Source organism: Notamacropus eugenii, chromosome 2 (genome assembly GCF_028372415.1).
Source record: "Notamacropus eugenii isolate mMacEug1 chromosome 2, mMacEug1.pri_v2, whole genome shotgun sequence".
Classification (NCBI taxonomy): Eukaryota; Metazoa; Chordata; class Mammalia; order Diprotodontia; family Macropodidae; genus Notamacropus; species Notamacropus eugenii.
The window spans coordinates 405,671,814-405,693,980 of NC_092873.1; the positions used below are offsets into that span (position 1 = coordinate 405,671,814).

Below are 22,167 nucleotides of genomic sequence, written 5' to 3' on the forward strand. Positions count from 1 at the left end.
CAGCAATGCAAAAATCTAAAACATTCCCAATGAACTCTTGAGGCAAAATGCTTTCCACATCCAGAGAAAGAACTGTGGAATTGGATCACAGAATGAAGCAGAATATTTTCTCCTGTTCTATGTTTTGTTCTGTTTTGGTTTTTTCCTCATGGTTTCTCCCATTTATTTTAGTTCTTCTATGCAACATGACTAATGTAAAAATACGTTTAATAAAAATGTATGTGTAGAGCCCATATAAGACTGCATACTAATTTGGGGATGGAGAGGGGAAGGAGGGGGAGAAAATCTAAAGTTTATGGAAGTGATTGTAGAAAACTGAAAACAAATTATTAAAAAAAAAAAAGACTAACCCAAAGGGCAAAAAAAAATCCAAAAAGCCAATGAAGAAAAGAATGCCTGAAAAATCAGAATGAGCCAAATGGAAAAGGAAGTCCAAAAGCTCACTGAAGAAAATAATTCTTTCAAAATTAGAATTGAGCAAATGGAAGCTAATGATTTTATCAGAAATCAAGAAATTGTGAAACAGAACCAAAAGAATGAAAAAATAGAAAACAATGTGAAATATCCCTTTGAAAAAACCACTGACCTGGAAAATAGATCCACGAAAGATTGTTGAACAAATATCAGACTACCTGAAAGCCATTTTCAAAAAAAAAAAAAAAAGCCTAGACATCATCTTTCAAGAAATTATTAAGGATAACTGTCCTGATATTCTAGAACCAGAGATCCTAAAAGGAAACCTTCTAGGAATATTGTAGCCAAATTCCAGAGTTCCCAAGTCAAGGAGAAAATATTGCAAGCAGCCAAAAAGAAACAATTTTAATATTGTAGAAATACAATAAGGATAACATAAGATCTAGCAATTCTACATTAAGCAACTGAAAGACTTCGAAGATGGTATTCTGGAGGTCAGAGGAGCTAGGATTAAAATCAAGAATCACCTACTCAACAAAACTGAGTATCATACTTTAGTGGAAAAAATGAAACTTCAATGAAATAGAAGACTTCCAAGCATTCTTGTTGAAAGAGCTGAAAAGAAAATTTGACTTTCAAATACAAAAATCAAGAGAAGCATGAAAAGGTAAACAGGAAAGAAAAATCATGAGAGACTTATTAAAGTCGAAGTATTTACATTCCTGCATGGAAAGATGATATGTGTAACTCATGAGACCTTTCTCAGTATTAGAGTAGTTGGAAGAAATAGATAGATAGATGGATAGATAGATAGATAGATAGATAGATAGATGGCATTGAGTGAGTTGAATATGTTGAAAACTAAAAATAAATAAATTTTTAAAAATGAATTTGACTCACTTCTCTATATATTTTAGGGATGAGGCCTTTATCAGAGACATTGGTTGTAAAAATTGTTTCCCAGCTTTCTGTTTCCCTTATAATCTTGCTTGTGTTGGCTTTGTTTGTGCAAAAACTTTTCATTTAATGTAATCAAAATCATCCATTTTGCATTTCATAATGTCTTCTATCTCTTGTTTGGTCATAAATTTTTTCCTTCTCCATAGATCTGATAGGTAAACTATTCCTTCCACTCCTATTTTGCTTATATCAGTCTTCGTATTTAAATCTTGTACCCATTTGATTTTACCTTGGTATAAGGTATAAGATACTGGTCTATGCCTAATTTCTGCCATACTATTTTCCAATTTTCCCAGCAGTTTTTGTTAAATAGTGAGTTCTTATGCCAGAAGCTGGAGTCTGGATTTATCGAATAGGAGATTGCTACTATAGTTGTTGACTGTTGTTTCTTGCATACCTAACCAAATCCACTGATCCACCACTCTATTTCTTAGCCAGTACCAAGTAGGGTTTTGATGACTGCTGATGTATAATACAACTTAAGATCTGGTACAGCTAAGTCACCTTCCGTTACATTTCTTTTCATTAATTCCCTTAATATTCTGGACCTTTTGTTCTTCCAGATGAATCTTTTTGTTTTTTTTTCTAGCTCTATAAAATATATTTTGGTAATTTGATTGGTACGGAACTAAATAAGTCCAACCAACCTATCATTTTAAGGAAGACTCCATACACTCTCTAGTGTTTTTAATAGGAATGGGTATTATATTTTGTCAACTGCTTTTTCTGCATCTATTGATATAATCATATGATTTCTGTTAGTTTTCTTGTTGATATGGTCAATTATGCTGATAGTTTGCCTGATATTGAATCAGCCCTGCATTCCTGGTATGAATCCTACCTATAGCATATTATCCTCAAGATAAGTTGCTGTAATCTCTTTGCTAATTATGTAAAGTTTTTGCATCTATATTCATTAGGGAAATTGGTCTATCATTTTCTTTCTCTGTTTTGGCTCTTCCTAGTTTAAGTGTCAACACCATAATTGTATCATAGAGAGAATTTGGTAGGACTCCTTCATCTTTTTTCCCAAATAGTTTAGATAGTATTGGAATTAGTTGTTCTTTAAATGTTTAATAAAATTCACTTGTAAATCCATCTAGCCTTGGTGATTTTTTCTTAGGGAGTTCAATAATGGCTTGTTCAAATTCTTTTTCTGAAATGGGGTTCTTTAAGTATTTTATTTATGCTTCTATTAATCTGAACAATTTATATTTTTGTAAATATTTATCTATTTCACTAAGATTGTCATATATTTGGCATATAGTTGTGCAAAATAGCTCCTAATTATTGTTTTGATTTCCTTTTCATTGGGGGTGAATTCACTCTTTTCATTTCTTGTGCTAGTAATTTAGTTTTCTTTCTTTTTAAAATCAAATTAACCAGGAGCCAAGATGGCAGAGTAGAAAGACCCACATACACATAGCTCCAAACCCACAACCCATAGAACAGCTACAGGTAAGTAACTCATGGCGAATTCTGCACCCAGAGGCCATGGAACATTGGCGCAAGGGGGATTTCTGTTCCAGAGATACCTGCAAACCTCTCGCGGGGGGTCCTTCGCGCTGCGGATTGGGCACAGGGACTGGGAGCTGAGTACAGCCCTGCCACGGCCGTGGCACCAAGAAGAACAGATCCAAGCGGGCTTCGTGGACGGGATCTCCAGTGGCCACGTGGGTCCCTTCACCCACAGAGGGACCTGCAAACCTCTCACAAAAGGTCCATCGCACTGCAGACGCAGAACCCAGCCCAGACCTGCCATGGCCTCGGCACCGAGAGGTACAGATCCGAGCAGGCTTCAGGGACAGGATCTCCAGCGGCCGCACAAGTCCCTCCACCCACAGGTGATGGGGGTCAGTGAGAGAGTCTCTTTGGCGGGTCGAGAGGGGAGTGGGGTGCCCCCATAACTCAGCCCCCCCCCCCCGGGAGGTAGAAGCTGAGAGGCGGCTGCAGACCGGGGCTCCCCAAGGGGGCAGGAGCCTGGATCCATTGTTGAAGGTCTGTGCATAAACCCCCTGAGGGAACTGAGCCTGAGAGGCGGCCCTGCCCCGACCTGACCACCTGAACTTAATTCTCACACTGAATAGCAGCCCTGCCCCCACCAAAAGCCCTAAGGCTGGAAGCAGCATTTGAATCTCAGACCCCAAACGCTGGCTGGGAGGATCAGGAGGCGAGGTGGGTGTGAGGAGAATATTCAGAGGTCAATTCACTGGCTGAGAAAATGCCCAGAAAAGGGAAAAGAAATAAGACTATCGAAGGTTACTTTCTTGGTGAACAGGCATTTCCTCCCTTCCTTTCTGATGAGGAAGAACAATGCTTACCATCAGGCAAAGACACAGAAATCAAGGCTTCTGTGTCCCAGCCCACTCAATGGGCTCAGGCCATGGAAGAGCTCAAAAAGAATTTTGAAAATCAAGTTAGAGAGGTAGAGGAAAAGCTGGGAAGAGAAATGAGAGACATGAAGTCAAAGCATGAACAGCAGATCAGCTCCCTGCTAAAGGAGACCCAAAAAAATGTTGAAGAAAATAACACCTTGAAAACTAGCCTAACTCAATTGGCAAAAGAGGTTCAAAAAGCCAATGAGGAGAAGAATGCTTTCAAAAGCAGAATTAGCCAAATGGAAAAGGAGCTTCAAAAGCTCACTGAAGAAAATAGTTCTTTCAAAATTAGAATGGCACAGATGGAGGCTAAGGACTTTATGAGAAAGCAAGAAATCACAGAACAAAGCAAGAAGAATGGAAAAATGGAAGATAATGTGAAATATCTCATTGGAAAAACAACTGACCTGGAAAATAGATCCAGGAGAGACAATTTAAAAATTATGGGACTACCGGAAAGCCATGATCAAAAGAAGAGCCTAGACATCATCTTTCATGAAATTATCAAGGAAAACTGCCCTGATCTTCTAGAACCAGAGGGCAAAATAAATATTCAAGGAATCCACAGAACAATGCCTGAAAGAGATCCAAAAAGAGAAACTCCTAGGAACATTGTGGCCAAATTCCAGAGTTCCCTGGTCAAGGAGAAAATATTGCAAGCAGCTAGAAAGAACCAATTCAAGTATTGTGGGAATACAGTCAGGAGAACACAAGATCTAGCAGCTTTTACATTAAGGGATCAAAGGACATGGAATAGGATATTCCAGAAGTCAAAGGAACTAGGACTAAAACCAAGAATCACCTACCCAGCAAAACTGAGTATAATACTTCAGGGGAAAAAAATGGTCTTTCAATGAAATAGAGGATTTTCAAGCATTCTTGATGAAAAGACCAGAGCTGAAAAGAAAATTTGACTTTCAAACACAAGAATGAAGAGAACCATGAAAAGGTGAACAGCAAATAGAAGTCATAAGGGACTTACTAAAGTTGAACTGTTTACATTCCTACATGGAAAGACAATATTTGTAACTCTTGAAACATTTCAATATCTGGGTACTGGGTGGGATTACACACACACACATGCACACATGCACACATACATAGAGACAGAGTGCACAGAGTGAATTGAAGAGGATGGGATCATATCTTAAAAAAAAAAATGAAATCAAGCAGTGAGAGAGAAATATTGGGAGGAGAAAGGGAGAAATTGAATGGGGCAAATTATCTCTCATAAAAGAGGCAAGCAAAAGACTCATTAGTGGAGGGATAAAGAGGGAGGTGAGAGAAAAACATGAAGTCTACTCTCATCACATTCCACTAAAGGAAAGAATAAAATGCACACTCATTTTGGTATGAAAACCTATCTCACAATACAGGAAAGTGGGGGATAAGGGGACAAGCAGGGTGGGGGGGATGATAGAAGGGAGGGCATGGGGAGGAGAGTGCAATTCGAGGTCGACACTCATGGAGAGAGATAGGATCAAAAGAGAATAGAAGAAATGGGGGACAGGATAGGATGGAGGGAAATATAGTTAGTCCTATACAACACAACTATTATGGAAGTCATTTGCAAAACTACACAGATTTGGCCTATATTGAATTGCTTGCCTTCCAAAGGGAAGGGGTGGAGAGGGAGGGAGGTAAAGAAGTTGGAACTCAAAGTGTTAGGATCAACTGTCAAGTAATGTTCTTGGCACTAGGAAATAAGAAATACAGGTAAAGGGGTATAGAAAGCTATCTGGCCCTACAGGACAGAAGAGAAGATGGAGACAAGGGCAGAGAGGGATGATAGAAGAGAGAGCAGATTGGTCATAGGGGCAATTAGAATGCTTGGTGTTTGGGGGGGGAGGGGATAAAAGGGGAGAAAATTTGTAACCCAAAATTTTGTGAAAATGAATGTTAAAAGTTAAATAAATAAATTTAATTCAAATCAAATTAACCAAAGGTTTATCTACTTTATTGTGGGGCTTTTTTTCATAAAACTACTTATAGTTTATTTTTTAGTTCAATAGTTTTCTTTATTTCAGCTTTATTAATCTCTCCTTTGGTTTTCAGAATTTCTAATTGTGCATTTAATTGGGGATTTTAAATTTGTTCTTTTTCTAGCTTTTTGTAGTTGCATGCTCAATTTATTGACCTCTTCGTTCTCTATTTTATTCATGTAAGCATTTAGAGACATAAAACTTCCCCTAAGAACCACTTTCACTGCATCCCATAAGTTTTGATGTGTCTTATTATTGTCATTCTCCTGGGTGAAGTTATTGATTGTTTCTATGATTTGTTATTTGATCCATTAATTCTTTAGCATTAGATTATTTAGTTTGCAATTAATTTTTAGTCCATCTTTCCATGGCTCTTTATTACATGTAACTTTCATTTCATCATGATCTGAAAAGGATGCATTAAATATTTCTGTCTTTCTGCACTGATTTATGAGGTTTTATGTCCTAATATGTGGTCAGTTTTCCTGTGGGTGCCCTGAGAAAAAGGTATATTCCTTTCTATTTGCATTCATTTTTCTCCAGGGGTCTATTATATCTAACTTTTCTAAAATTCTATTCATTTCTGTAACTTTTTATTTTGTTTATTTTGTGGTTAACTTTATCTAGTTCTGAAAGGGGGAGGTTGAGGTCCCTTACCAATGTAGTTGTGTTATCTATTTCTTTCAGCAATTCCCTTAATTTATCCTCCAAGAATTTGGATGATATACCACTCAGTGTACATATGTTTAATACTGATATTACTTCATTGTCTATGGTACATTTTAGTAGGATGTAGCTTCCTTTTTTATCCCTATTAATTAAACCTATTTTTGCTTTTTCTTTGTCTGAGATCAGGATTGCTATACCTGCTTTTTTTACTTCAGCTGAAGCATAATATATTCGACTCCAGGCTTTTACCTTTACTCTGCATGTATCCCTCTACTTCAAAAGTGTTTCTTGTAAACATATTGTAGGATTATGGTTCTTAATCCACTCTGCTATCTGCTTCCATTTTATGGGAAGAGTTGATTCCATTTACATTCACAGTTATGATTACTATCTGTGTCTTTCTCTCCATCCTATTTTTATCCATTTATGTTTTTCTTTCTCCTTTCTCCCTTTCTCTCCTCACTAAAGTTTTGCTTTCAACCACCACCTCCTTCATTCTGCCCTTCCTTTTATTAGTCCCTTCCCTTATCTCCCCCTTTACCCTTACTACTTCTTCCCTTCCTTCTATCCACACCCTCACTTTTTTTTCCCCTTTCTGCTCCTGCTTCCTCTAGGGTAAGTTAGATTTCTCTACCTAACTGATTATGTTCTTGCCTCTTTAAACTAAATCTGATGAGAGCAAGGTTCAAACAATGCTCATCTCTCTCCCTTCTTTTTTATTTTATTTTAGACTCAAGTGCCAGAACACAAATACAGAATGGGAAAAAGAACCAAAAACATAGCATAAAATTAAATATTGAAACTTAAATACAAAGTTGAAAAGAAAAAAAAGCATGTCATGTGCATAGCAGAACATAAAGAAGATTCGAATTGAATAAATTTTCATTTCAAGAAAGTCTTTATGATAAAATAATACTTGTGTTGAAAATTGTCCATCTTTTTTTTGATTCTTTGTGAGTTCTTTTGTTGTCTGCTGTTCAGAGAAGGCTCATCCCCAGAAGGCTATATATATAAAGTTTATATATGTTTCTCTATAACTATAGATATAAACATATGCATATATATCTACATATATAGACATACACTTTCCCAAACATATTCTATTGCTGATCTTTGCTTTTTTTATGTTTGAGCATATCTCTTGTTTTCTATGCCTCCTGTCTCCTCTACTTAGCTTCTAACTACTACATTGTCCTCATATTACTTGCCCTCCCTCCCCCATCTACCATTCCCATAAATCTATACCCCCCTTTAACCTATTCCCTCCCCCTCCCCTCTAAAGATCCCTCCCTTGTCCTTTCCCCCTTCCCTATGCCCCTACCATTTTATGACTTCTGAATTTAGAAGACTTTTATATTCTTTTAAGTGTATATGTATTGTTCCCTCTTAAATCTATTCCCAATAAAAGTAGGTTACCAGAACTATCAGCCCACCTCCCCCCATCTAATTACTTTGTATTGAGTCTTCCTCTTGCACCTCATTCGTATAAAATAACTCCTCCTCTTAGCTGTTCCTAAATGGTTTTACTTTTTAAATTCATATCCTACTCAGGTTTTCACCAATCTTTCTTATGAGCTACCAAATTATTAATAAAAATCTTAGACAATCATTTTACACTATATGCATATGTATATGTAAAAAGTAAACGGTCTGTCCTTATGAATCCCTTATAATCAGTCTTTGGTATATACCTTATATTCCTCTTGGTTCTTGTATGTTAAATCCTCTTAAGTTAAGAATTCTTTTTATAAAGTCTTTAAAATCTGAGAGTTTATCAAATGTCCATTTTTTTCAATGAGGATAATACTTAACCTTGCAGGGTATGATATTTTTGACCACAGCCCCAATTCCTTTGCTCTTCAATATATTATGTTCCAAGGCCTGCGATTCTTTAATGTCAGTGCTGCTAGGTCTTGTATGAACCTAACTGTGGCACCACCATATTTAAATTATTTTAATTTTGATGCTTTTAATATTTTATGTTTGATCTTGGAGTTTCAGAATTTGACTATGATATTCTTATGTTTCATTTTTATCATAACTTTCAGTTAGTCCAATTATTTTTATATTTTCTCTTCTTGATGTATTTTCCAAATCTGTTATTTTTCTTATGTTTCACTTTCTCTTCTATTTTTTCATTATTCATAATTTGGTTAATTATTTCTTGACGTTGGATAATTTTTATGGCTTCACTTTGCCCAATTCTAATTTTCAAGGTGTTATTTTCTTCCTTAAGACTCTGGACTTCCTTTTCTAATTGGTTGACTTTCCTTTAATAACCTTCTTGTTTTTCTTGGATTATTCTTATTCTTTTCTTTAGTTTTTTCTCCATCTCTGTCATTTAGTTTTTAAACTCTTTTGTAAAGATCTTCTAAGAATTCTTTTTGGGCAGATGATCATTTGACATTTTACTCTTTGGAGCTCTTTACTTCAATATCCTTCTCTGAATATGATCCCCAGTCATCTCTATTCCCATAATAGCTTGGTTGGATTCTTTCTCCTTTGACTGTGCATTTTTTTTTGTGGTAATAGCTTAATTTTTGTTATCACCTCTAGCCCTGGAGTATGAGAAATGATGCTTCTTGCCCCAGATCTTCAGCTCTCCCCTCCTGCCTGAAATCAAAGCCATATCTCCAATATCCTGTACATGCCCATAGCCAGGGACTTTCTGCCCCATTGCTTTTGCACTCACCAGGTGAGTGCAAGATCCTTCTTACCCCCAACCCTCTTCATAGCACAGCTGGATCTGGTGTTCCTTATCAGCAGAGATTCTCTCAGTCTTCCCAGGCTCAAACACCCAACTCCTCTAACCATCCTGGAGCATGAAAATTCCTGTGACTGGAGCCAAGGCAGCCTCTCAAACCAACTAACTCCAGGGCTTGCCACTTGTTAAAATGGACCCTAGCCTGGAGGTGTTTGCACTTCACAGGACCAAAACTTGTCCTAGGATTTTTCTTCCAATCTCAAATTGTCCTAGGAAGCTCCAGTTGTGTCCCTATTCTTATTTATCTCCACTCACATTTTGTTCTCCCTAAGGTGTTATTTTAACTCTTTTGTGGGGGAAAATCTTGAGAGCTTGGAATTTTCTAACTTACTCTGCATCTTCCCAGAATCCTCTCCTATTTCCCTCCCTTCTTTTCTCTACTGTAGTAGGTCCTTGTGGCTTTTCATATGATATAATTTACCCTTGTCTGACTCCTCCTTTCATCTTCTCCCAGTACAATACCTTTTCAGCACTTAATCTGATTTTTTTATCATCACATCAAAGTCAATTCATATCCACACCCTCTGTCTATGTATACCCCTTTTAAATTATATAATAACAATACAGTTCTTAAAAGTTACAAGTGTCACCTTCCCTTGTAGGGATGTAAACAGTTTGTCCTTATTAATAACATATTGTTGGGTTTTTTCTGTCCTGTTTACCTGTTTATGCCTCACTTGAGTCTTGTACTTGATGATCAAATTTTTTGTTGAGCTCTACCCTTTTCATCAGGAAGGTTTGGAAGTATTTCATTGAATGTCCATCTCCTCCCGTGAAAGATTATGCTCAGTTTCACTGGGTAGTTGATCCTTGGTTGTAATCCAAGCTCTTTTGCCTTGTGGAATATTATATTCCATGTCCTTCAATCTTTTAATATATAAGTTGCAAGGTCTTATGTATCCTAACTGTGGTTCCATGATATTTAAATTGTTTCTTTTTGGCTGCTTGGAGTATTTTCTCTTTGACCTGGTAATTTTGGGATTCGGCTACAACATTCCTTGGCATTTTCAATTTGAGATCTCTTTCAGGAGATGATTGGTGGACTCTTTTGATGACTATTTAACTTTCTGGTTCTAGGAATTCAGGGCAATTTTCCTTGATAATTTCCTGAAAAATGCTGTCCAGGTTATTTTTTTAATCATGGCTTTCAAGTAGAGCAATAATTTTTAAATTGTCTGTTCTGGATCTATTTTCTAGGTCAATTGTTTAACCAATGAGGTATTTTATGTTTTCTTCTATTTTTTTATTCTTTTGTTTCTGTTTGACTGATTTTTGACATCTCATAGAGTCATTAGCTTCCACTTGCCCAATTCTAATTTTTAACAAATTGTTTTTCTTCTATTAGATTTTGTATCTCCTTCTTCATTTGGCCCATTTTTCTTTTTAAGGAGTTCTTCTCTTCAGTGAGTTTTTGTTCCTCCTTTTCCATTTGGCCCATTCTACTTTTGATGGACTTGTTTTTTACAGTCAATTTTTGCCCTTTTTCCAAGCTATTGACTCTCTCTTGCATAGCTCTCATTTCTTTTCTCAATTTTTCTTTTACCTCTCTTGTTTGACTCTTAAAACCTTCTTGAGCTCTTCTAAAAAGACTTTTTGAGCCTGGAACTAGTTCATGTTCCCCCTTTGAGAGATTCCGATGTGTGTATAACAACAATGTTGTCCTCTTTTGAATTTTTGCTTTGATCTCCCATCTCTATAATAAGAGTCCACAGTCATTGTTTGTTTCTGGTTTTTGCTCATGGTGTTTGTCTAATACCTGGCTTTTAGAGTTGAGCACATGGGGCACGGAACCAAGCTTCTTGTACTGGGAGCATGGGATATGGTCACTGGCTTTTCGTGCTGGGGCCTCAGCAGCTAGACACTAGAGGCTGTCAGGGTCTGGCAGCTTCCCTGGTGCTGTGCTGGGGTCAGTTGGGTGGAGAGTCTGGCCCAAGGGGGAAGCCTGCTCACCTGGCTCTTGTTCACCTGCACCTTGCACTAGCTCCTGCTCACCCCAACTTTGTACTTGAATGTTTCACTGCTGGAGGACATCTTCCTGCCACCTGGAACTGTGCCTCCTAGAGTTGTGCTTTCTGGAGTTGTGCTAAAGCACCAGGAGATTTGACTGCTGGAGAATGCCAGCACAATTTGTTCAGTCATCCCACAATTGATCAATGACCTCTCAATTTCCAATTCTTTGCCACCACAAAATGAACTACTAGAAATATTTTTGTATATGTAGATCTTTTTTCCTTTTTTTCTTCCCAATCTCTTTGGGATACAGATCTAGTAGTGATATTGCTGATTCAAAGTGTGTACATAGTTTTATAACACTTTGGGCATAGTTCTAATTTGCTCTACAGAATGGTTGCATCAGGTCACAGATCCAACAATGCATTAGTGTCCCAATTTTTCTACATCCCCTCCAACATTTTCCATTTTCCTTTTCTGTTGTATTAGCCAATCTGATAGATATGAAGAAGTACTTCAGCATTATTTTAATTTATATTTCTCTAATCAATAGTCATTTAGAGGATTTTTCATATGAATATGGATAGCTTCGATTTCTTCATCTGAAAACTACCTGTTCATGTCTTTTGACCATTTATCAATTGAGGAATTTTATAAATTTGACTGGTTCACTATACATTTGAAAATGAGGCCTTTCTCAGAAAGACTTGCTGTAAAAAATTTTTTCCCAGTTTTCTATTTTCCTTCTAATCTTAGCTGTATTGGTTTTGTTTGTGCAAAAGTTTTAATTTAATGTAATCAAAATTATCCATTTTATATTCTATAATGCTCTCTGTCTCATTTGGTAATTAATTCTTCTCTTATCCACAGATCTAACAGGTAAATTATCCCATGCTCTCCTACTTTGCCTTTGGTATCACCCTTTATGTCAAAATAATGTACTATTTTGACTTTATCTTGATATATGGTGTGAGATGTTGGTCTATATTTCTGCCAAAATGTTTTTAGTTTTCCCAGCATCTCTTTGTCAATTAGTGAGTTCTTATCCCAAAAGCTCTGCATTTATCAAACCTTAGATTGCTATGGTCATTTAGTACCTTGTATTGTGTACCTAATCTATTCCACTGATCTGTTACTCTATCTCCTAGCCTGTATCCTATTGTTTTAATGATAACTGATTTGTAATACAGTTTGAGATGTGCAACTGCTAGGAATTCACATTTTTTTAAACTGAGTCTCTTATCATTGTGAACTTTTGTTATTCCAGATGAATTGTTATTATTTTTCTGGCTCTATAAAATACTTTTTGGTAGTTTAATTGATACTGCACTAAGTAAATTTATTTAGATAGAATTGTCATTTTTATTATACTTTCTCAGCCTTCCCATGAGCAATTGGTATTTTTCCAGTTGTTCATATCTAATTTTATTTGTGCGAAAAGGGTTTTGTAATTGTATCCATATAATTTCTGGATTGCCTCGGCAGGTAGACTCCAAAATATTTTATATCATCTACAATGGAATTGTAACTTAAATAGAGTTTATCTCTTGCTGCTGAACTTTTTTGGTAAAAATATAGAAATGCTGCTGATTTGTGTCAGTTTATTTTCTATTCCACAACTTTGCTAAAGTTTTTAATTATTTCAACTAGTTTCTCAGTTGATTCACTAGGATTCTCCAAGTATACCATTATATCATCTACAAAGGGTAGAAGTTTTGTTTCATCATTGCTTATTCTAATTCTTTTAATTTCTTTTTCTTATCTTACTGCTATAGCTAACATCTCTAGAATAATTCCAATGATAGTGGTGATAATGGGCATCCTTGTTTCAACTCTGATCTTATTGGGAAGGCTTTTAGCATATCCCCATGGTAGATAAAGCTTGATAGTGGTTTTATGTAGACACTACTTAGGCATTTTAAAGAGTTCCATTTATTTCTATGCTTTCTGGTGTTTTTGATTGGAACAAGTGTTTATTTTGTCTACAGCCTGAGGTAATAGTGTGATTTTTTATTGGTTTTGTTATGGATATGGTCAGTTATGCTGATAGTTTTCCTAATATTGAACCAGCCTTGCATTCCTCCTATAAATTCCATGTTGTCAGAATCTTTGTGATACAGTGCTGCAATCTCCTTGCCAGTATTTTATTTAAAATATTTGCATCAATAATCATTAGGAAAATTGGTCTATGGTTTTCTTTCTCCATCTTTGCTCTTCTGATTTAGGTATTAGCATCACATTTGTATTGTAAAAGGAATTTAGAGAGACTCTTTCTTTGCCTATTTTCCCAAATACTTTAAATAGTATTGGAATTGGTTTTTTAAATGTTTTATATAATTCACTTATGAATCTATCTGGTGAGTTCATTGATGGCTTATTTAATTTATTTTTCTAAGATGGGGTTATTTAAGTATTCTATTTCCTCTTCTCTTAATATGAGTTTATATTTTTGTAAATATTCATCAATTTCACTTAGATTGTTGGATTTATTGGCATATAATATGGAGGAAATAACTTTTAATAATTTCTTTAATTTATCTTCATTGGTAGTGAATTCACCCTTTTCATTTTTGATACTGGTGATTTGATTTTCTTCTTTTCTTAATCAAATCAATCAATGCTTTATCTATTGCTTTTTATAAAACCAGTTCCTAGTTTTATTTATTAATTCAATTGTTTTCTTTCAGTTTTCTTAATCTTTCCTTTGATTTCCAGGATTTTTAATTTGGTGCTTAATTGGGAATTTTTAGTTTGTTCTTTTTTTAGTTTTTATTAACTGCATGCCTAATTCACTTATCTCTTCTTTCTTTATTTTACTCTTGTAAGCATTTAGACATATAAATTTTCTCCCAAGTACTGCTTTGGCTGCATCCCATAAATTTTGGCATATGGTCTCATTATTATCTCTTTAATGAAATTATTGATTGTTTCTATGACTGGCTCTTTAATCCACTCATTCTTTAGGATTAGATTATTTAGTTTCCAATTTATTTTTAATCTATCTTTCCATGGCCCCTTGTTGAATGTAATTTTTATTGTACTATATCTGGAAAGGGATGCATTTAATATTTCTGCTTTCCTGAATTTGGTCGTGAGGTTTTTGTGCCCTAATACATAGTCAGTTTGGGGGTAGGTACCATGTGTCACTGAGTAAAAGGTATATTCCTTTCTACATGCAATTATTTTTCTCCAGAAGTCTATTATATCTAACTTTTCTAAAATTCTATTTATCTCCTTAATTATTTTCTTGTTTATTTTTTGGTTAGATTTGTCTAGTTCTGAGAGGGGAAAGGTGAAATCCTCCACTCATATAGTTTTACTGTCTATTCCTCCTGTGACTCATTTTACTTTTTCTTTAAAACTTTGGATGCTACACTATTTGGTGCATATATGCTTGTTACTGATTGTCTGTGGTTCCTTTGAGCAACATGTAGTTTCCTTCTTTACCCATTTTAATTAGATCTATTTTTCCTTTCACTTTGTCTAGATCATTACTGCTACTCTTTTTTTTTTTTTACTTAAGCGGAAACATAATAGATTTTACTCTAAGTTCTAATTTTTACGTTGTGTTTATCTCTGTTTCAAGTGTTTTTTATAGAATTATATTGTAAGATTCTTGTTTTTAATCCACTCTGCTATCCATTTCTGTTTTATAGATTCACATTCACAGTTACGATTCCTAATTCTGTATTTCCCACCATCCTGTTTTGCCCCTGCTTCTCTCTGTCTCTCTCTGTCTCTCTCTGTCTCTCTGTCTCTCTCTCTCTCTCTCTCTCTCTCTCTCTCTCTCTCTCTCTCTCTCTCTCTCTCTCCCTCCCTCCCTCCCTCCCTCCCTCATCGAAAGTGTCTTACTTCTGACTACTACTGCTCTTAATCCACTCTCCCTTTTATTTTCCTCCTCCCATCCTGCACTCCTTACTCTCTGTAGAATAAGACAGAATTTTATACCCCACTAAGTGTTTATGTTATTTTCTCTTTCAGCCAATTCTGATGTAAGTTTCAAGAGTTGCCCTCCCACTCCCATCTTCTCCCCCCATAATGTAAAAGCTCTTTTAGGCCTCTTTTATGTGAGATAATATACCCTGTTCTGCCTTTCCTTTTCCTTTTCTCTCAGTGCATCCATCTTTTCCAGCCCTGAATTTTGTTTTTTAGATATCCCATCACAGTCACCTCATACTCATGCCCTCTGTGTATATACACCTTCTAACTTCTCTGATAATGATTAACTTCTTAGGAGTTAGTCTTCCAGTGTAAAAATGTAAACTCTTTAACCTTACTGAATCCCTTATTTTTCTCTTATTTACCTTTTTATTCTTCTTTTGAGTCTTGTTATTTGAAAAATCAGTTTTTCTGTTCAGTTCTGGCCTTTTAACCACATATGATTGAAAGTTCTCCACTTTATTAAATATTTATTTTTATACCTGAAGGATTATACTTAGTTTTGCTGGGCTGGTGATTTTTGGTTGTAACCCTTAGTTCCTTTGCCCTGAGCCCTCCGTTCCTTTAATGTAGAAGCTGCTAAATCCCGTGTTATCTTGACTGTGACTACATGATACTTGAATTGTTTCTTTCTGGCTGATAGCAAAATTTTCTTCTCTCTCTGGTAACTATGTATGCATGTAATGGTCAGATAGTTGGATCTGCCTGTTGATTTGTGATGTATGTATTGCTTATGGTCAGACAGTTGGAAGCCCTATCTGTTGGTCTTCATTTCTCTGCTTGTATTTTCTCTGTTGGTAAATGCAATTAAAAATATTGTTGTCCTCACAAAAGTTGCTTTTATTTTAGAAAAGCAAATCTAAGAACCTGTGCAGCAGGCCCTCCTATATATGCCAGGGTGCTCACTGCTTTATCTCCTTGACCTTAGCTCTGGAATTTGACTATAATATTCTGGGAGTTTTCATTTTGGCAGGTGATCAGTAGATTCTTTCAATTTCTACTTTACCCTCTGGCTCTAAAATATTAGGACAAATATTCTTGATAATTTCTTGGAAAACAGTGTGTAGGCTCTTTTTTTTATCTTGGATTTCAGGTAGTCCAATAATTCTTTGTTTTTAATTTATTATCAGTTACTTTTTTGGTTATGCTTTCAATTCCAAACTGTCTCCCTTCCTATAGCCCTCCATTCCTCCCCATCCCACACTGGAGAAGGCCACCATTTGATGTGTGTGTGTGTGTGTGTGTATGTGTGTGTAAAACTATACTATGCATACTTCTATTTGTCCTTTCTCTGAAGTTGGAAAGCATCCTATTTCATGGATCTGTTGTAATTGATTTGAATATTTATAATACTCAGAAGAACTTAGTCACTCACAGTTATTCCATGCACAATATTACCATACACAACATTCTCTTGATTGTTCTCATTTCACTCTTCATTATTTTATGCAAGTCTTTCCATGTTTTTTAAAATCAATCTGTTCATCATTTCGTATAGCACAACATAGCCCCCATAAACACAGGCAAACTAAAGTTTGGAATGATCTAAGGTTGGTGAAAACGATTAGAAAAACTTAATTTCAAATACAGAAACACAAACATGCATATATACATATATATATAAACATGCATATATGTGTATATCTACGTCTATGTATAGATGCAGATATAGCTATAAATATTATAGTAGTAGGGAATAAAACTAGGGCTCAGTCTAATGGCTGCTTCTACTCTAGACTTGATCCTTCTTCTTACCTAGCACCTGTCCATTTCCTTACTATATCACTGACAATGGATTGGTCATCTCCCATATACCTGCCAGTATCTTGAAGCCTGTGATATCACAGGTTGGAAAGCAATCATTTTGCTATAAAGCTCCTAGCCTTCACCTGTATTGTTGAAGTCCTTCAATTCATAATGGAACCTGGGCATCCTCTGCACCACCCCTAGCAAATGAATGAGAAAGAAATTTTATTAAGCACGTACTTACGCCATCACTGTTCTAAGTGCTATGGATACAAATATAAGACAGCCCATGCCCTCAGCTTACGTTTTAATGGGAGAGACAATACACAAAGGAGAATGGTGACCAGGGATGAGATATTGGTCCAGAAAGTTAAAGGAATGGTGAATGAGACCATAAGGGTATAGACTGATGTATCTCATCATGAAAGAATAGTAGAGTTGATGTGATTGACCCAGAACTACCCAGAACTAGGGGTGGGGGTAGGGAAGAAAAATTGTTTACTTTTGCTAGATGGTGAACAAGGCTTTGCAGGAGACAACCACAGAGTAGGGTATTAAGTTGAGTATGCTGGCTTAGGCTTTTCTGAAATAGTTATCTGAATGTATAATTTATTATATACTTTTTATAAGCAAAAGGCTATGAAATGGAGAATCACAGTTACATAGAGTATCTTCTTTTTGTGTTCTGTGTGTATGAAAATGCCTTTTCATTGTTGTTTGAATTCAGAATAGAGATTTTTTTAAGAGAACAGTTTCTGCCATCCATCTCTTTTATCTTAGGGTTTAGAGGCTTTAGGAAACTGAAATCCCCACATACTTGGTCATCAGACTAAGGAAAAACTTTAGCTACTTTGCTCCTGATAAGAGACTATGTCTACCCTCAGAGCCACAGACATGATAGATTTTTCTTCTCCAGAATAAAAGTCCCTACACTCTTTTGAAATACATTTAACAATCAACGAAGTACATTTAACAGTAGTGGAGTACAGTTAACAGTAGTAAAGTAACATCCAAAGACTTTGCCTATTCTTAAATCTACACTTTTTGGTCACCAAGGACAGTGTCTCTATCCCAAGACTTTGTATGATTTAGGGTTAAAAATATTTCTTGTTGGTCCTTGTTGGCCATACTACACTGCTTGAGAGACATTTTAGGGATTTCTCTTTCATCAAACCACCAAGGTCTATTTAAGCTGTACCCCACTCATTTTCCCAGTCTTGAAATTAATTTTTGGTCTCTGATACAAGTGAATGGGAATTTGGGTGGATGGGGTGGAGAAATGCAAAGGAACAATAGGCATTAAATGAATTACCTCACAATTCAATTCTTTTTTTTCAAATTCTTGCCTTTATTATATAAAGATAAATTGATGTATAGATAGATTGTATAGATAAATAGATATGTAGATAGATGATAGATGGGTATATGCCACATGTAATTGTCTATATATATATATATATATATATATATATATATATATATATATATATATATATGTACCAGCAAGTCAAGCTCGCTTTGAGCCAAGCTCTACAGTAATATATGATTAAATACAGAAATAAATGCCATAAAACTTCAGAAAAAAAGTGTTGACTAGAGTAATCAAGAAAATATTGATGGAGGAAATGGGGCTTGAGTTCATAGCACAGAGTTGGAGAGGGATAGGTGAAAATTTCATTGAGGATCTTCCTGTGGGCAATGATGAACCACTGATGATTTCTGAATACAGAAGTGACTTCAAATAATTGGTTTCTAGTAAGGCTAATCTGTCTATAAGGGATAATCAAATTATAAGATGGGGAGGTCAGGACAAGGTGGAAAGGAATCTTTTTATTCTTGCTAGTAACTACAGCTTTATTTTTCTGCTTTTAGGATCTGGGAATCGCAAATACCACTCATAAAAACTAATCTTTTCATGGTTATCAAAGGGAATTCAGTAGCTTTACAAGACTGTTTTATTTCAGACTATATCTTTTTGTTCTCTCATATTTCCCTAACTTTCAGTCAGAGTTCTGAGTATGTAAAAATGACAGCAGCACAGGAAAATACTATACTTTTTGACTGGCCCCCATGTTTTCCTTCAACTATTGCAACAGTTTCCCATTGGGAGACTCTTTTTACAAAGGATGCTTTCAATACTTCACATAAGATCAGAATACCCCCGAACATCCTGACTGATGAAGAAAGGCAAAATATACTACAAGTTTGCATAATAGAAGAAGGAATAGTAGTTTTAATAGCAGGTTCTATTTACCTGAGGACAGAGAACGATTTCATAAAACTTGATGAGGAGTATGGTATTCCTCCAAATGTAACTGGAATAAAAACAAGAACCTATTGTTGGCCGGAATATACACCAAAGGTTAGTCCAAGTTTTTGTCCTTGAAGGGTTTTTGGTTGTTGGTGATTACACTCCCTGAATATGAACAACATGGAAAACAAAGTGTTTAAAAATATGATAAAAGTCAGTTTAGTTATAAAGATGGGGAACTGGACTTGTGATTTCCCTGCCATAGGGAACACATGGTAAGGAAGATCTGTCTACCAACGCAGGTCAGCACCTCCTCTGAAACTTACTATGAGTCTTACAGTTGCCTAGAGCACAGAAAAGTTAAGCAATTTGAGGACAGTCACAGAGCCAATATGTGTCAGAGATGGGACTTGCTTAATACCAGGTCTTACTGGCTTCAGGGGCAGCTTTCTATCCTCTTCATGTGCCCCTCTCCTTCCTCTTTAACCCACCAGTTCATCACTGCTATTGAATCCTAATAAAACCATTTAACCTATGTACAGCATCAAATCCTCACAGAGTCACTGCATGTTAGAACCAGAAAGAGCAATTTTCTTTTTTTAACAATTGATTGATTGATTTTGAGATTTCAATATTCACTTCCATAAGATTTTGAGTTTTAAATTTTCTCCCCCTTCTTGTCCTCCCCCTTCCCCAAGATGGCATGCAGTCTGATATAGGCTCTACTTATACATTCATATTAAACATATTTTCACATTAGTCATGATGTAAAGAAGAATTAAAATTAATGGGAGGAACCATGATAAAGAAGAAACAAAAAGATAAAATAGAAAAAGAGAGCAAATAGTATACTTTAATCTGCATTCAGACTCCAAAGTTCTTTCTCTGGATGTGGATAGCATTTTCCATCATGAGTCTTTTGAAGTTATCTTAGATCCTTGAATTGCTAAGAAGAGTTAAGTCTATCAAAGTCAGTCACTACACAATAGTGGCTGTTACTATATATAGTGTTGTCCTGGCTCTCCTCATTTCACTTAGCATCATATAAGTCTCTCCAGGTTTTGCTTTGGTCCTCCTGCTCATCATTTCTTATAGTGCAATAGTATCTCACTCCATTCATATGCCACAATTTGTTCAGCCATTCTGCAATTGATGGACATCCCCTCAATTTCCACAGAAAGAGCAATTTTCTAGATCAGAGAGGAGTTCTTGAGCAGGGATCCACACATAGATTTCAGAAGGAGGTCCATGAATTTGGATGAGTAAAAAAAATTAATCATTACTGACACAACTGAAAATGACTGAACAGCTTCATGATAACGTCGCAAGCCTAATTAAGATAAAAATGCAGACAAATGATCTCCTAGCCAGAAAAAGGACTATGACTGGGTTTAAGAACCCAGAGAGGTGCCTCTCTGACAGTCAGAGGTGTCTCTGACTATATATCTATAGATATATAGATATAGATATGTCTCTGACTCTCTCTCTCTCTCTCTCTCTCTCTCTCTCTCTCTCTCTCTCTCTCAATATTTGTATATATATGGTTATACAAGGAAAAGTAGAGCAGTAAGGGAAGCATCTTTTATGTACCTGGAAATAAGTTTATGAGAATTTCTAGTTTATGGTAGGAATTCCCAACTAGGAAAAAATCCCCATAGAGACAGAAGAATTTCTACTGGATGAGCAGTAAACTGCATATACTGAGTCATAATTGAGGTATTTTCCTGCCAATGTCAAGGTCAAATGAGAGGGCATTGATTGACTTAAGGGTCTCTACTGGTCTTTGGGAGAGCCATGTCACAACTTCATGCACCTGAGGTGAGCTGATTGTCAAAGGAAAAAGATGAGATTTCATTAGAGCATTCTACCACAAACTGATTGAGCTCTACTAATGAAGTGATGAAACATGATGGAGGTCTTGAGCAACAGCCTGAATGGCATTACCCCATATTATAAATTTAGACACTTGAGTGTAGAGCTCAGATGGCAGAGTAAAACTAGCATTTTTTCCAAACTCTCCCAATACTGCCACACACACATAACATACCAACAACAATAACAACTTAAAAAGCATGTCAAACCAAATTCTGTGCAGAAAACCAACAAAAAGTCACAATGAGTCATTTTTCTAGCCCAGGGCAACTTAAGAAAACAAAAAGAGGGGCCTCCGGACATGGAGGTGAGGATTGGATGAGAACATCAGGGCAAAAGTGACACCAGCAGTGATGGCAATGCTGGCCTGGGGCAGTGGCAGCAGCCATGGCACTCAGGCACAATAAGGGAACCGAACACCCAGGCTGAAAGAGATCCCAGGCAACCCCTATTTTTGCACTTAACTCAGACTCAGATGCCATTTGGCAACTCTGTTGTTCATGGCCCAGTTTTGGGTCATAACTCTACGGTGGTTTGTTGCCCATTACCCAGTTCCTGATTGCAGTTCTAGGGCAGAGAGGTTGCAGTCACAAGGGAGCTGGGTTCCTACTGTGTAAGAAAAAGAGCACAGACTAGGAGGTCAGTGACCAGACCTCAACCTGGATCACATCACATTGGAAGCATCAAAACTTACAAACCCCTAGATTGAATTGTGAAAGCGGTGGAACATAAAAGACAGAAGCTCAGGCTAGATATTCTGCCACATTCCCCCCAACTAGGACAGGTAAGCAGAGACCAACTCTCTCATAAAGTCCAAAGTCAAGAAATAGGTAGGGAAAATGGGCAAACAACAACAAAAAGAATCTGACTATAAAAAGTTACTGTGGTGACAGAGCAAACTCAGTAGACAATGACTTGAAAACATCTACAAGCAAAGCCTCCAAAAAGAAAAAAAAATGCAAATTGGACACAAGCCCAAAAGAAGAGCTAAAGAAAGATCTTTTTTAAAAGAGAACAAAAGTCGTTTTAAAAATCAAATAAGAGTAGTAAAGGAAAAATTGGGAAAAGAAATGCAACCATCCATTTAGCCTTCTGCAGTTCAAATCTTCCAAGCTCAAGAGAGCCAGTCTGTTTCCCCGGTTGCTGTGATTACAGATGTTGCTTTGCTATGCCTGGCTCTTCAAGCCAACTGAAAGAAATACCATAAGCCATTACAGTGGCCCACTGCCCCCAGATTATATT

General features: G+C 36.2%; 1 protein-coding gene across 3 annotated transcripts in view; it reads left to right on the forward strand.

Moving 5' to 3' along the window:
• The window catches only part of CATSPERE (catsper channel auxiliary subunit epsilon), a 212,718-nt gene that overhangs the window by 94,485 nt on the left and 96,066 nt on the right, over window positions 1–22,167 (forward strand). For 2 of the 3 annotated variants that reach the window (XM_072647630.1, XM_072647631.1), the window contains one exon: window positions 18,675–19,164. The exons of the other annotated variant lie outside the window; for it this stretch is intronic. In XM_072647630.1, coding sequence (XP_072503731.1) covers window positions 18,675–19,164 — 490 coding nt within the window. The remainder of the gene's footprint in view (window positions 1–18,674; window positions 19,165–22,167) is intronic. 3 annotated transcript variants of the gene reach the window in all.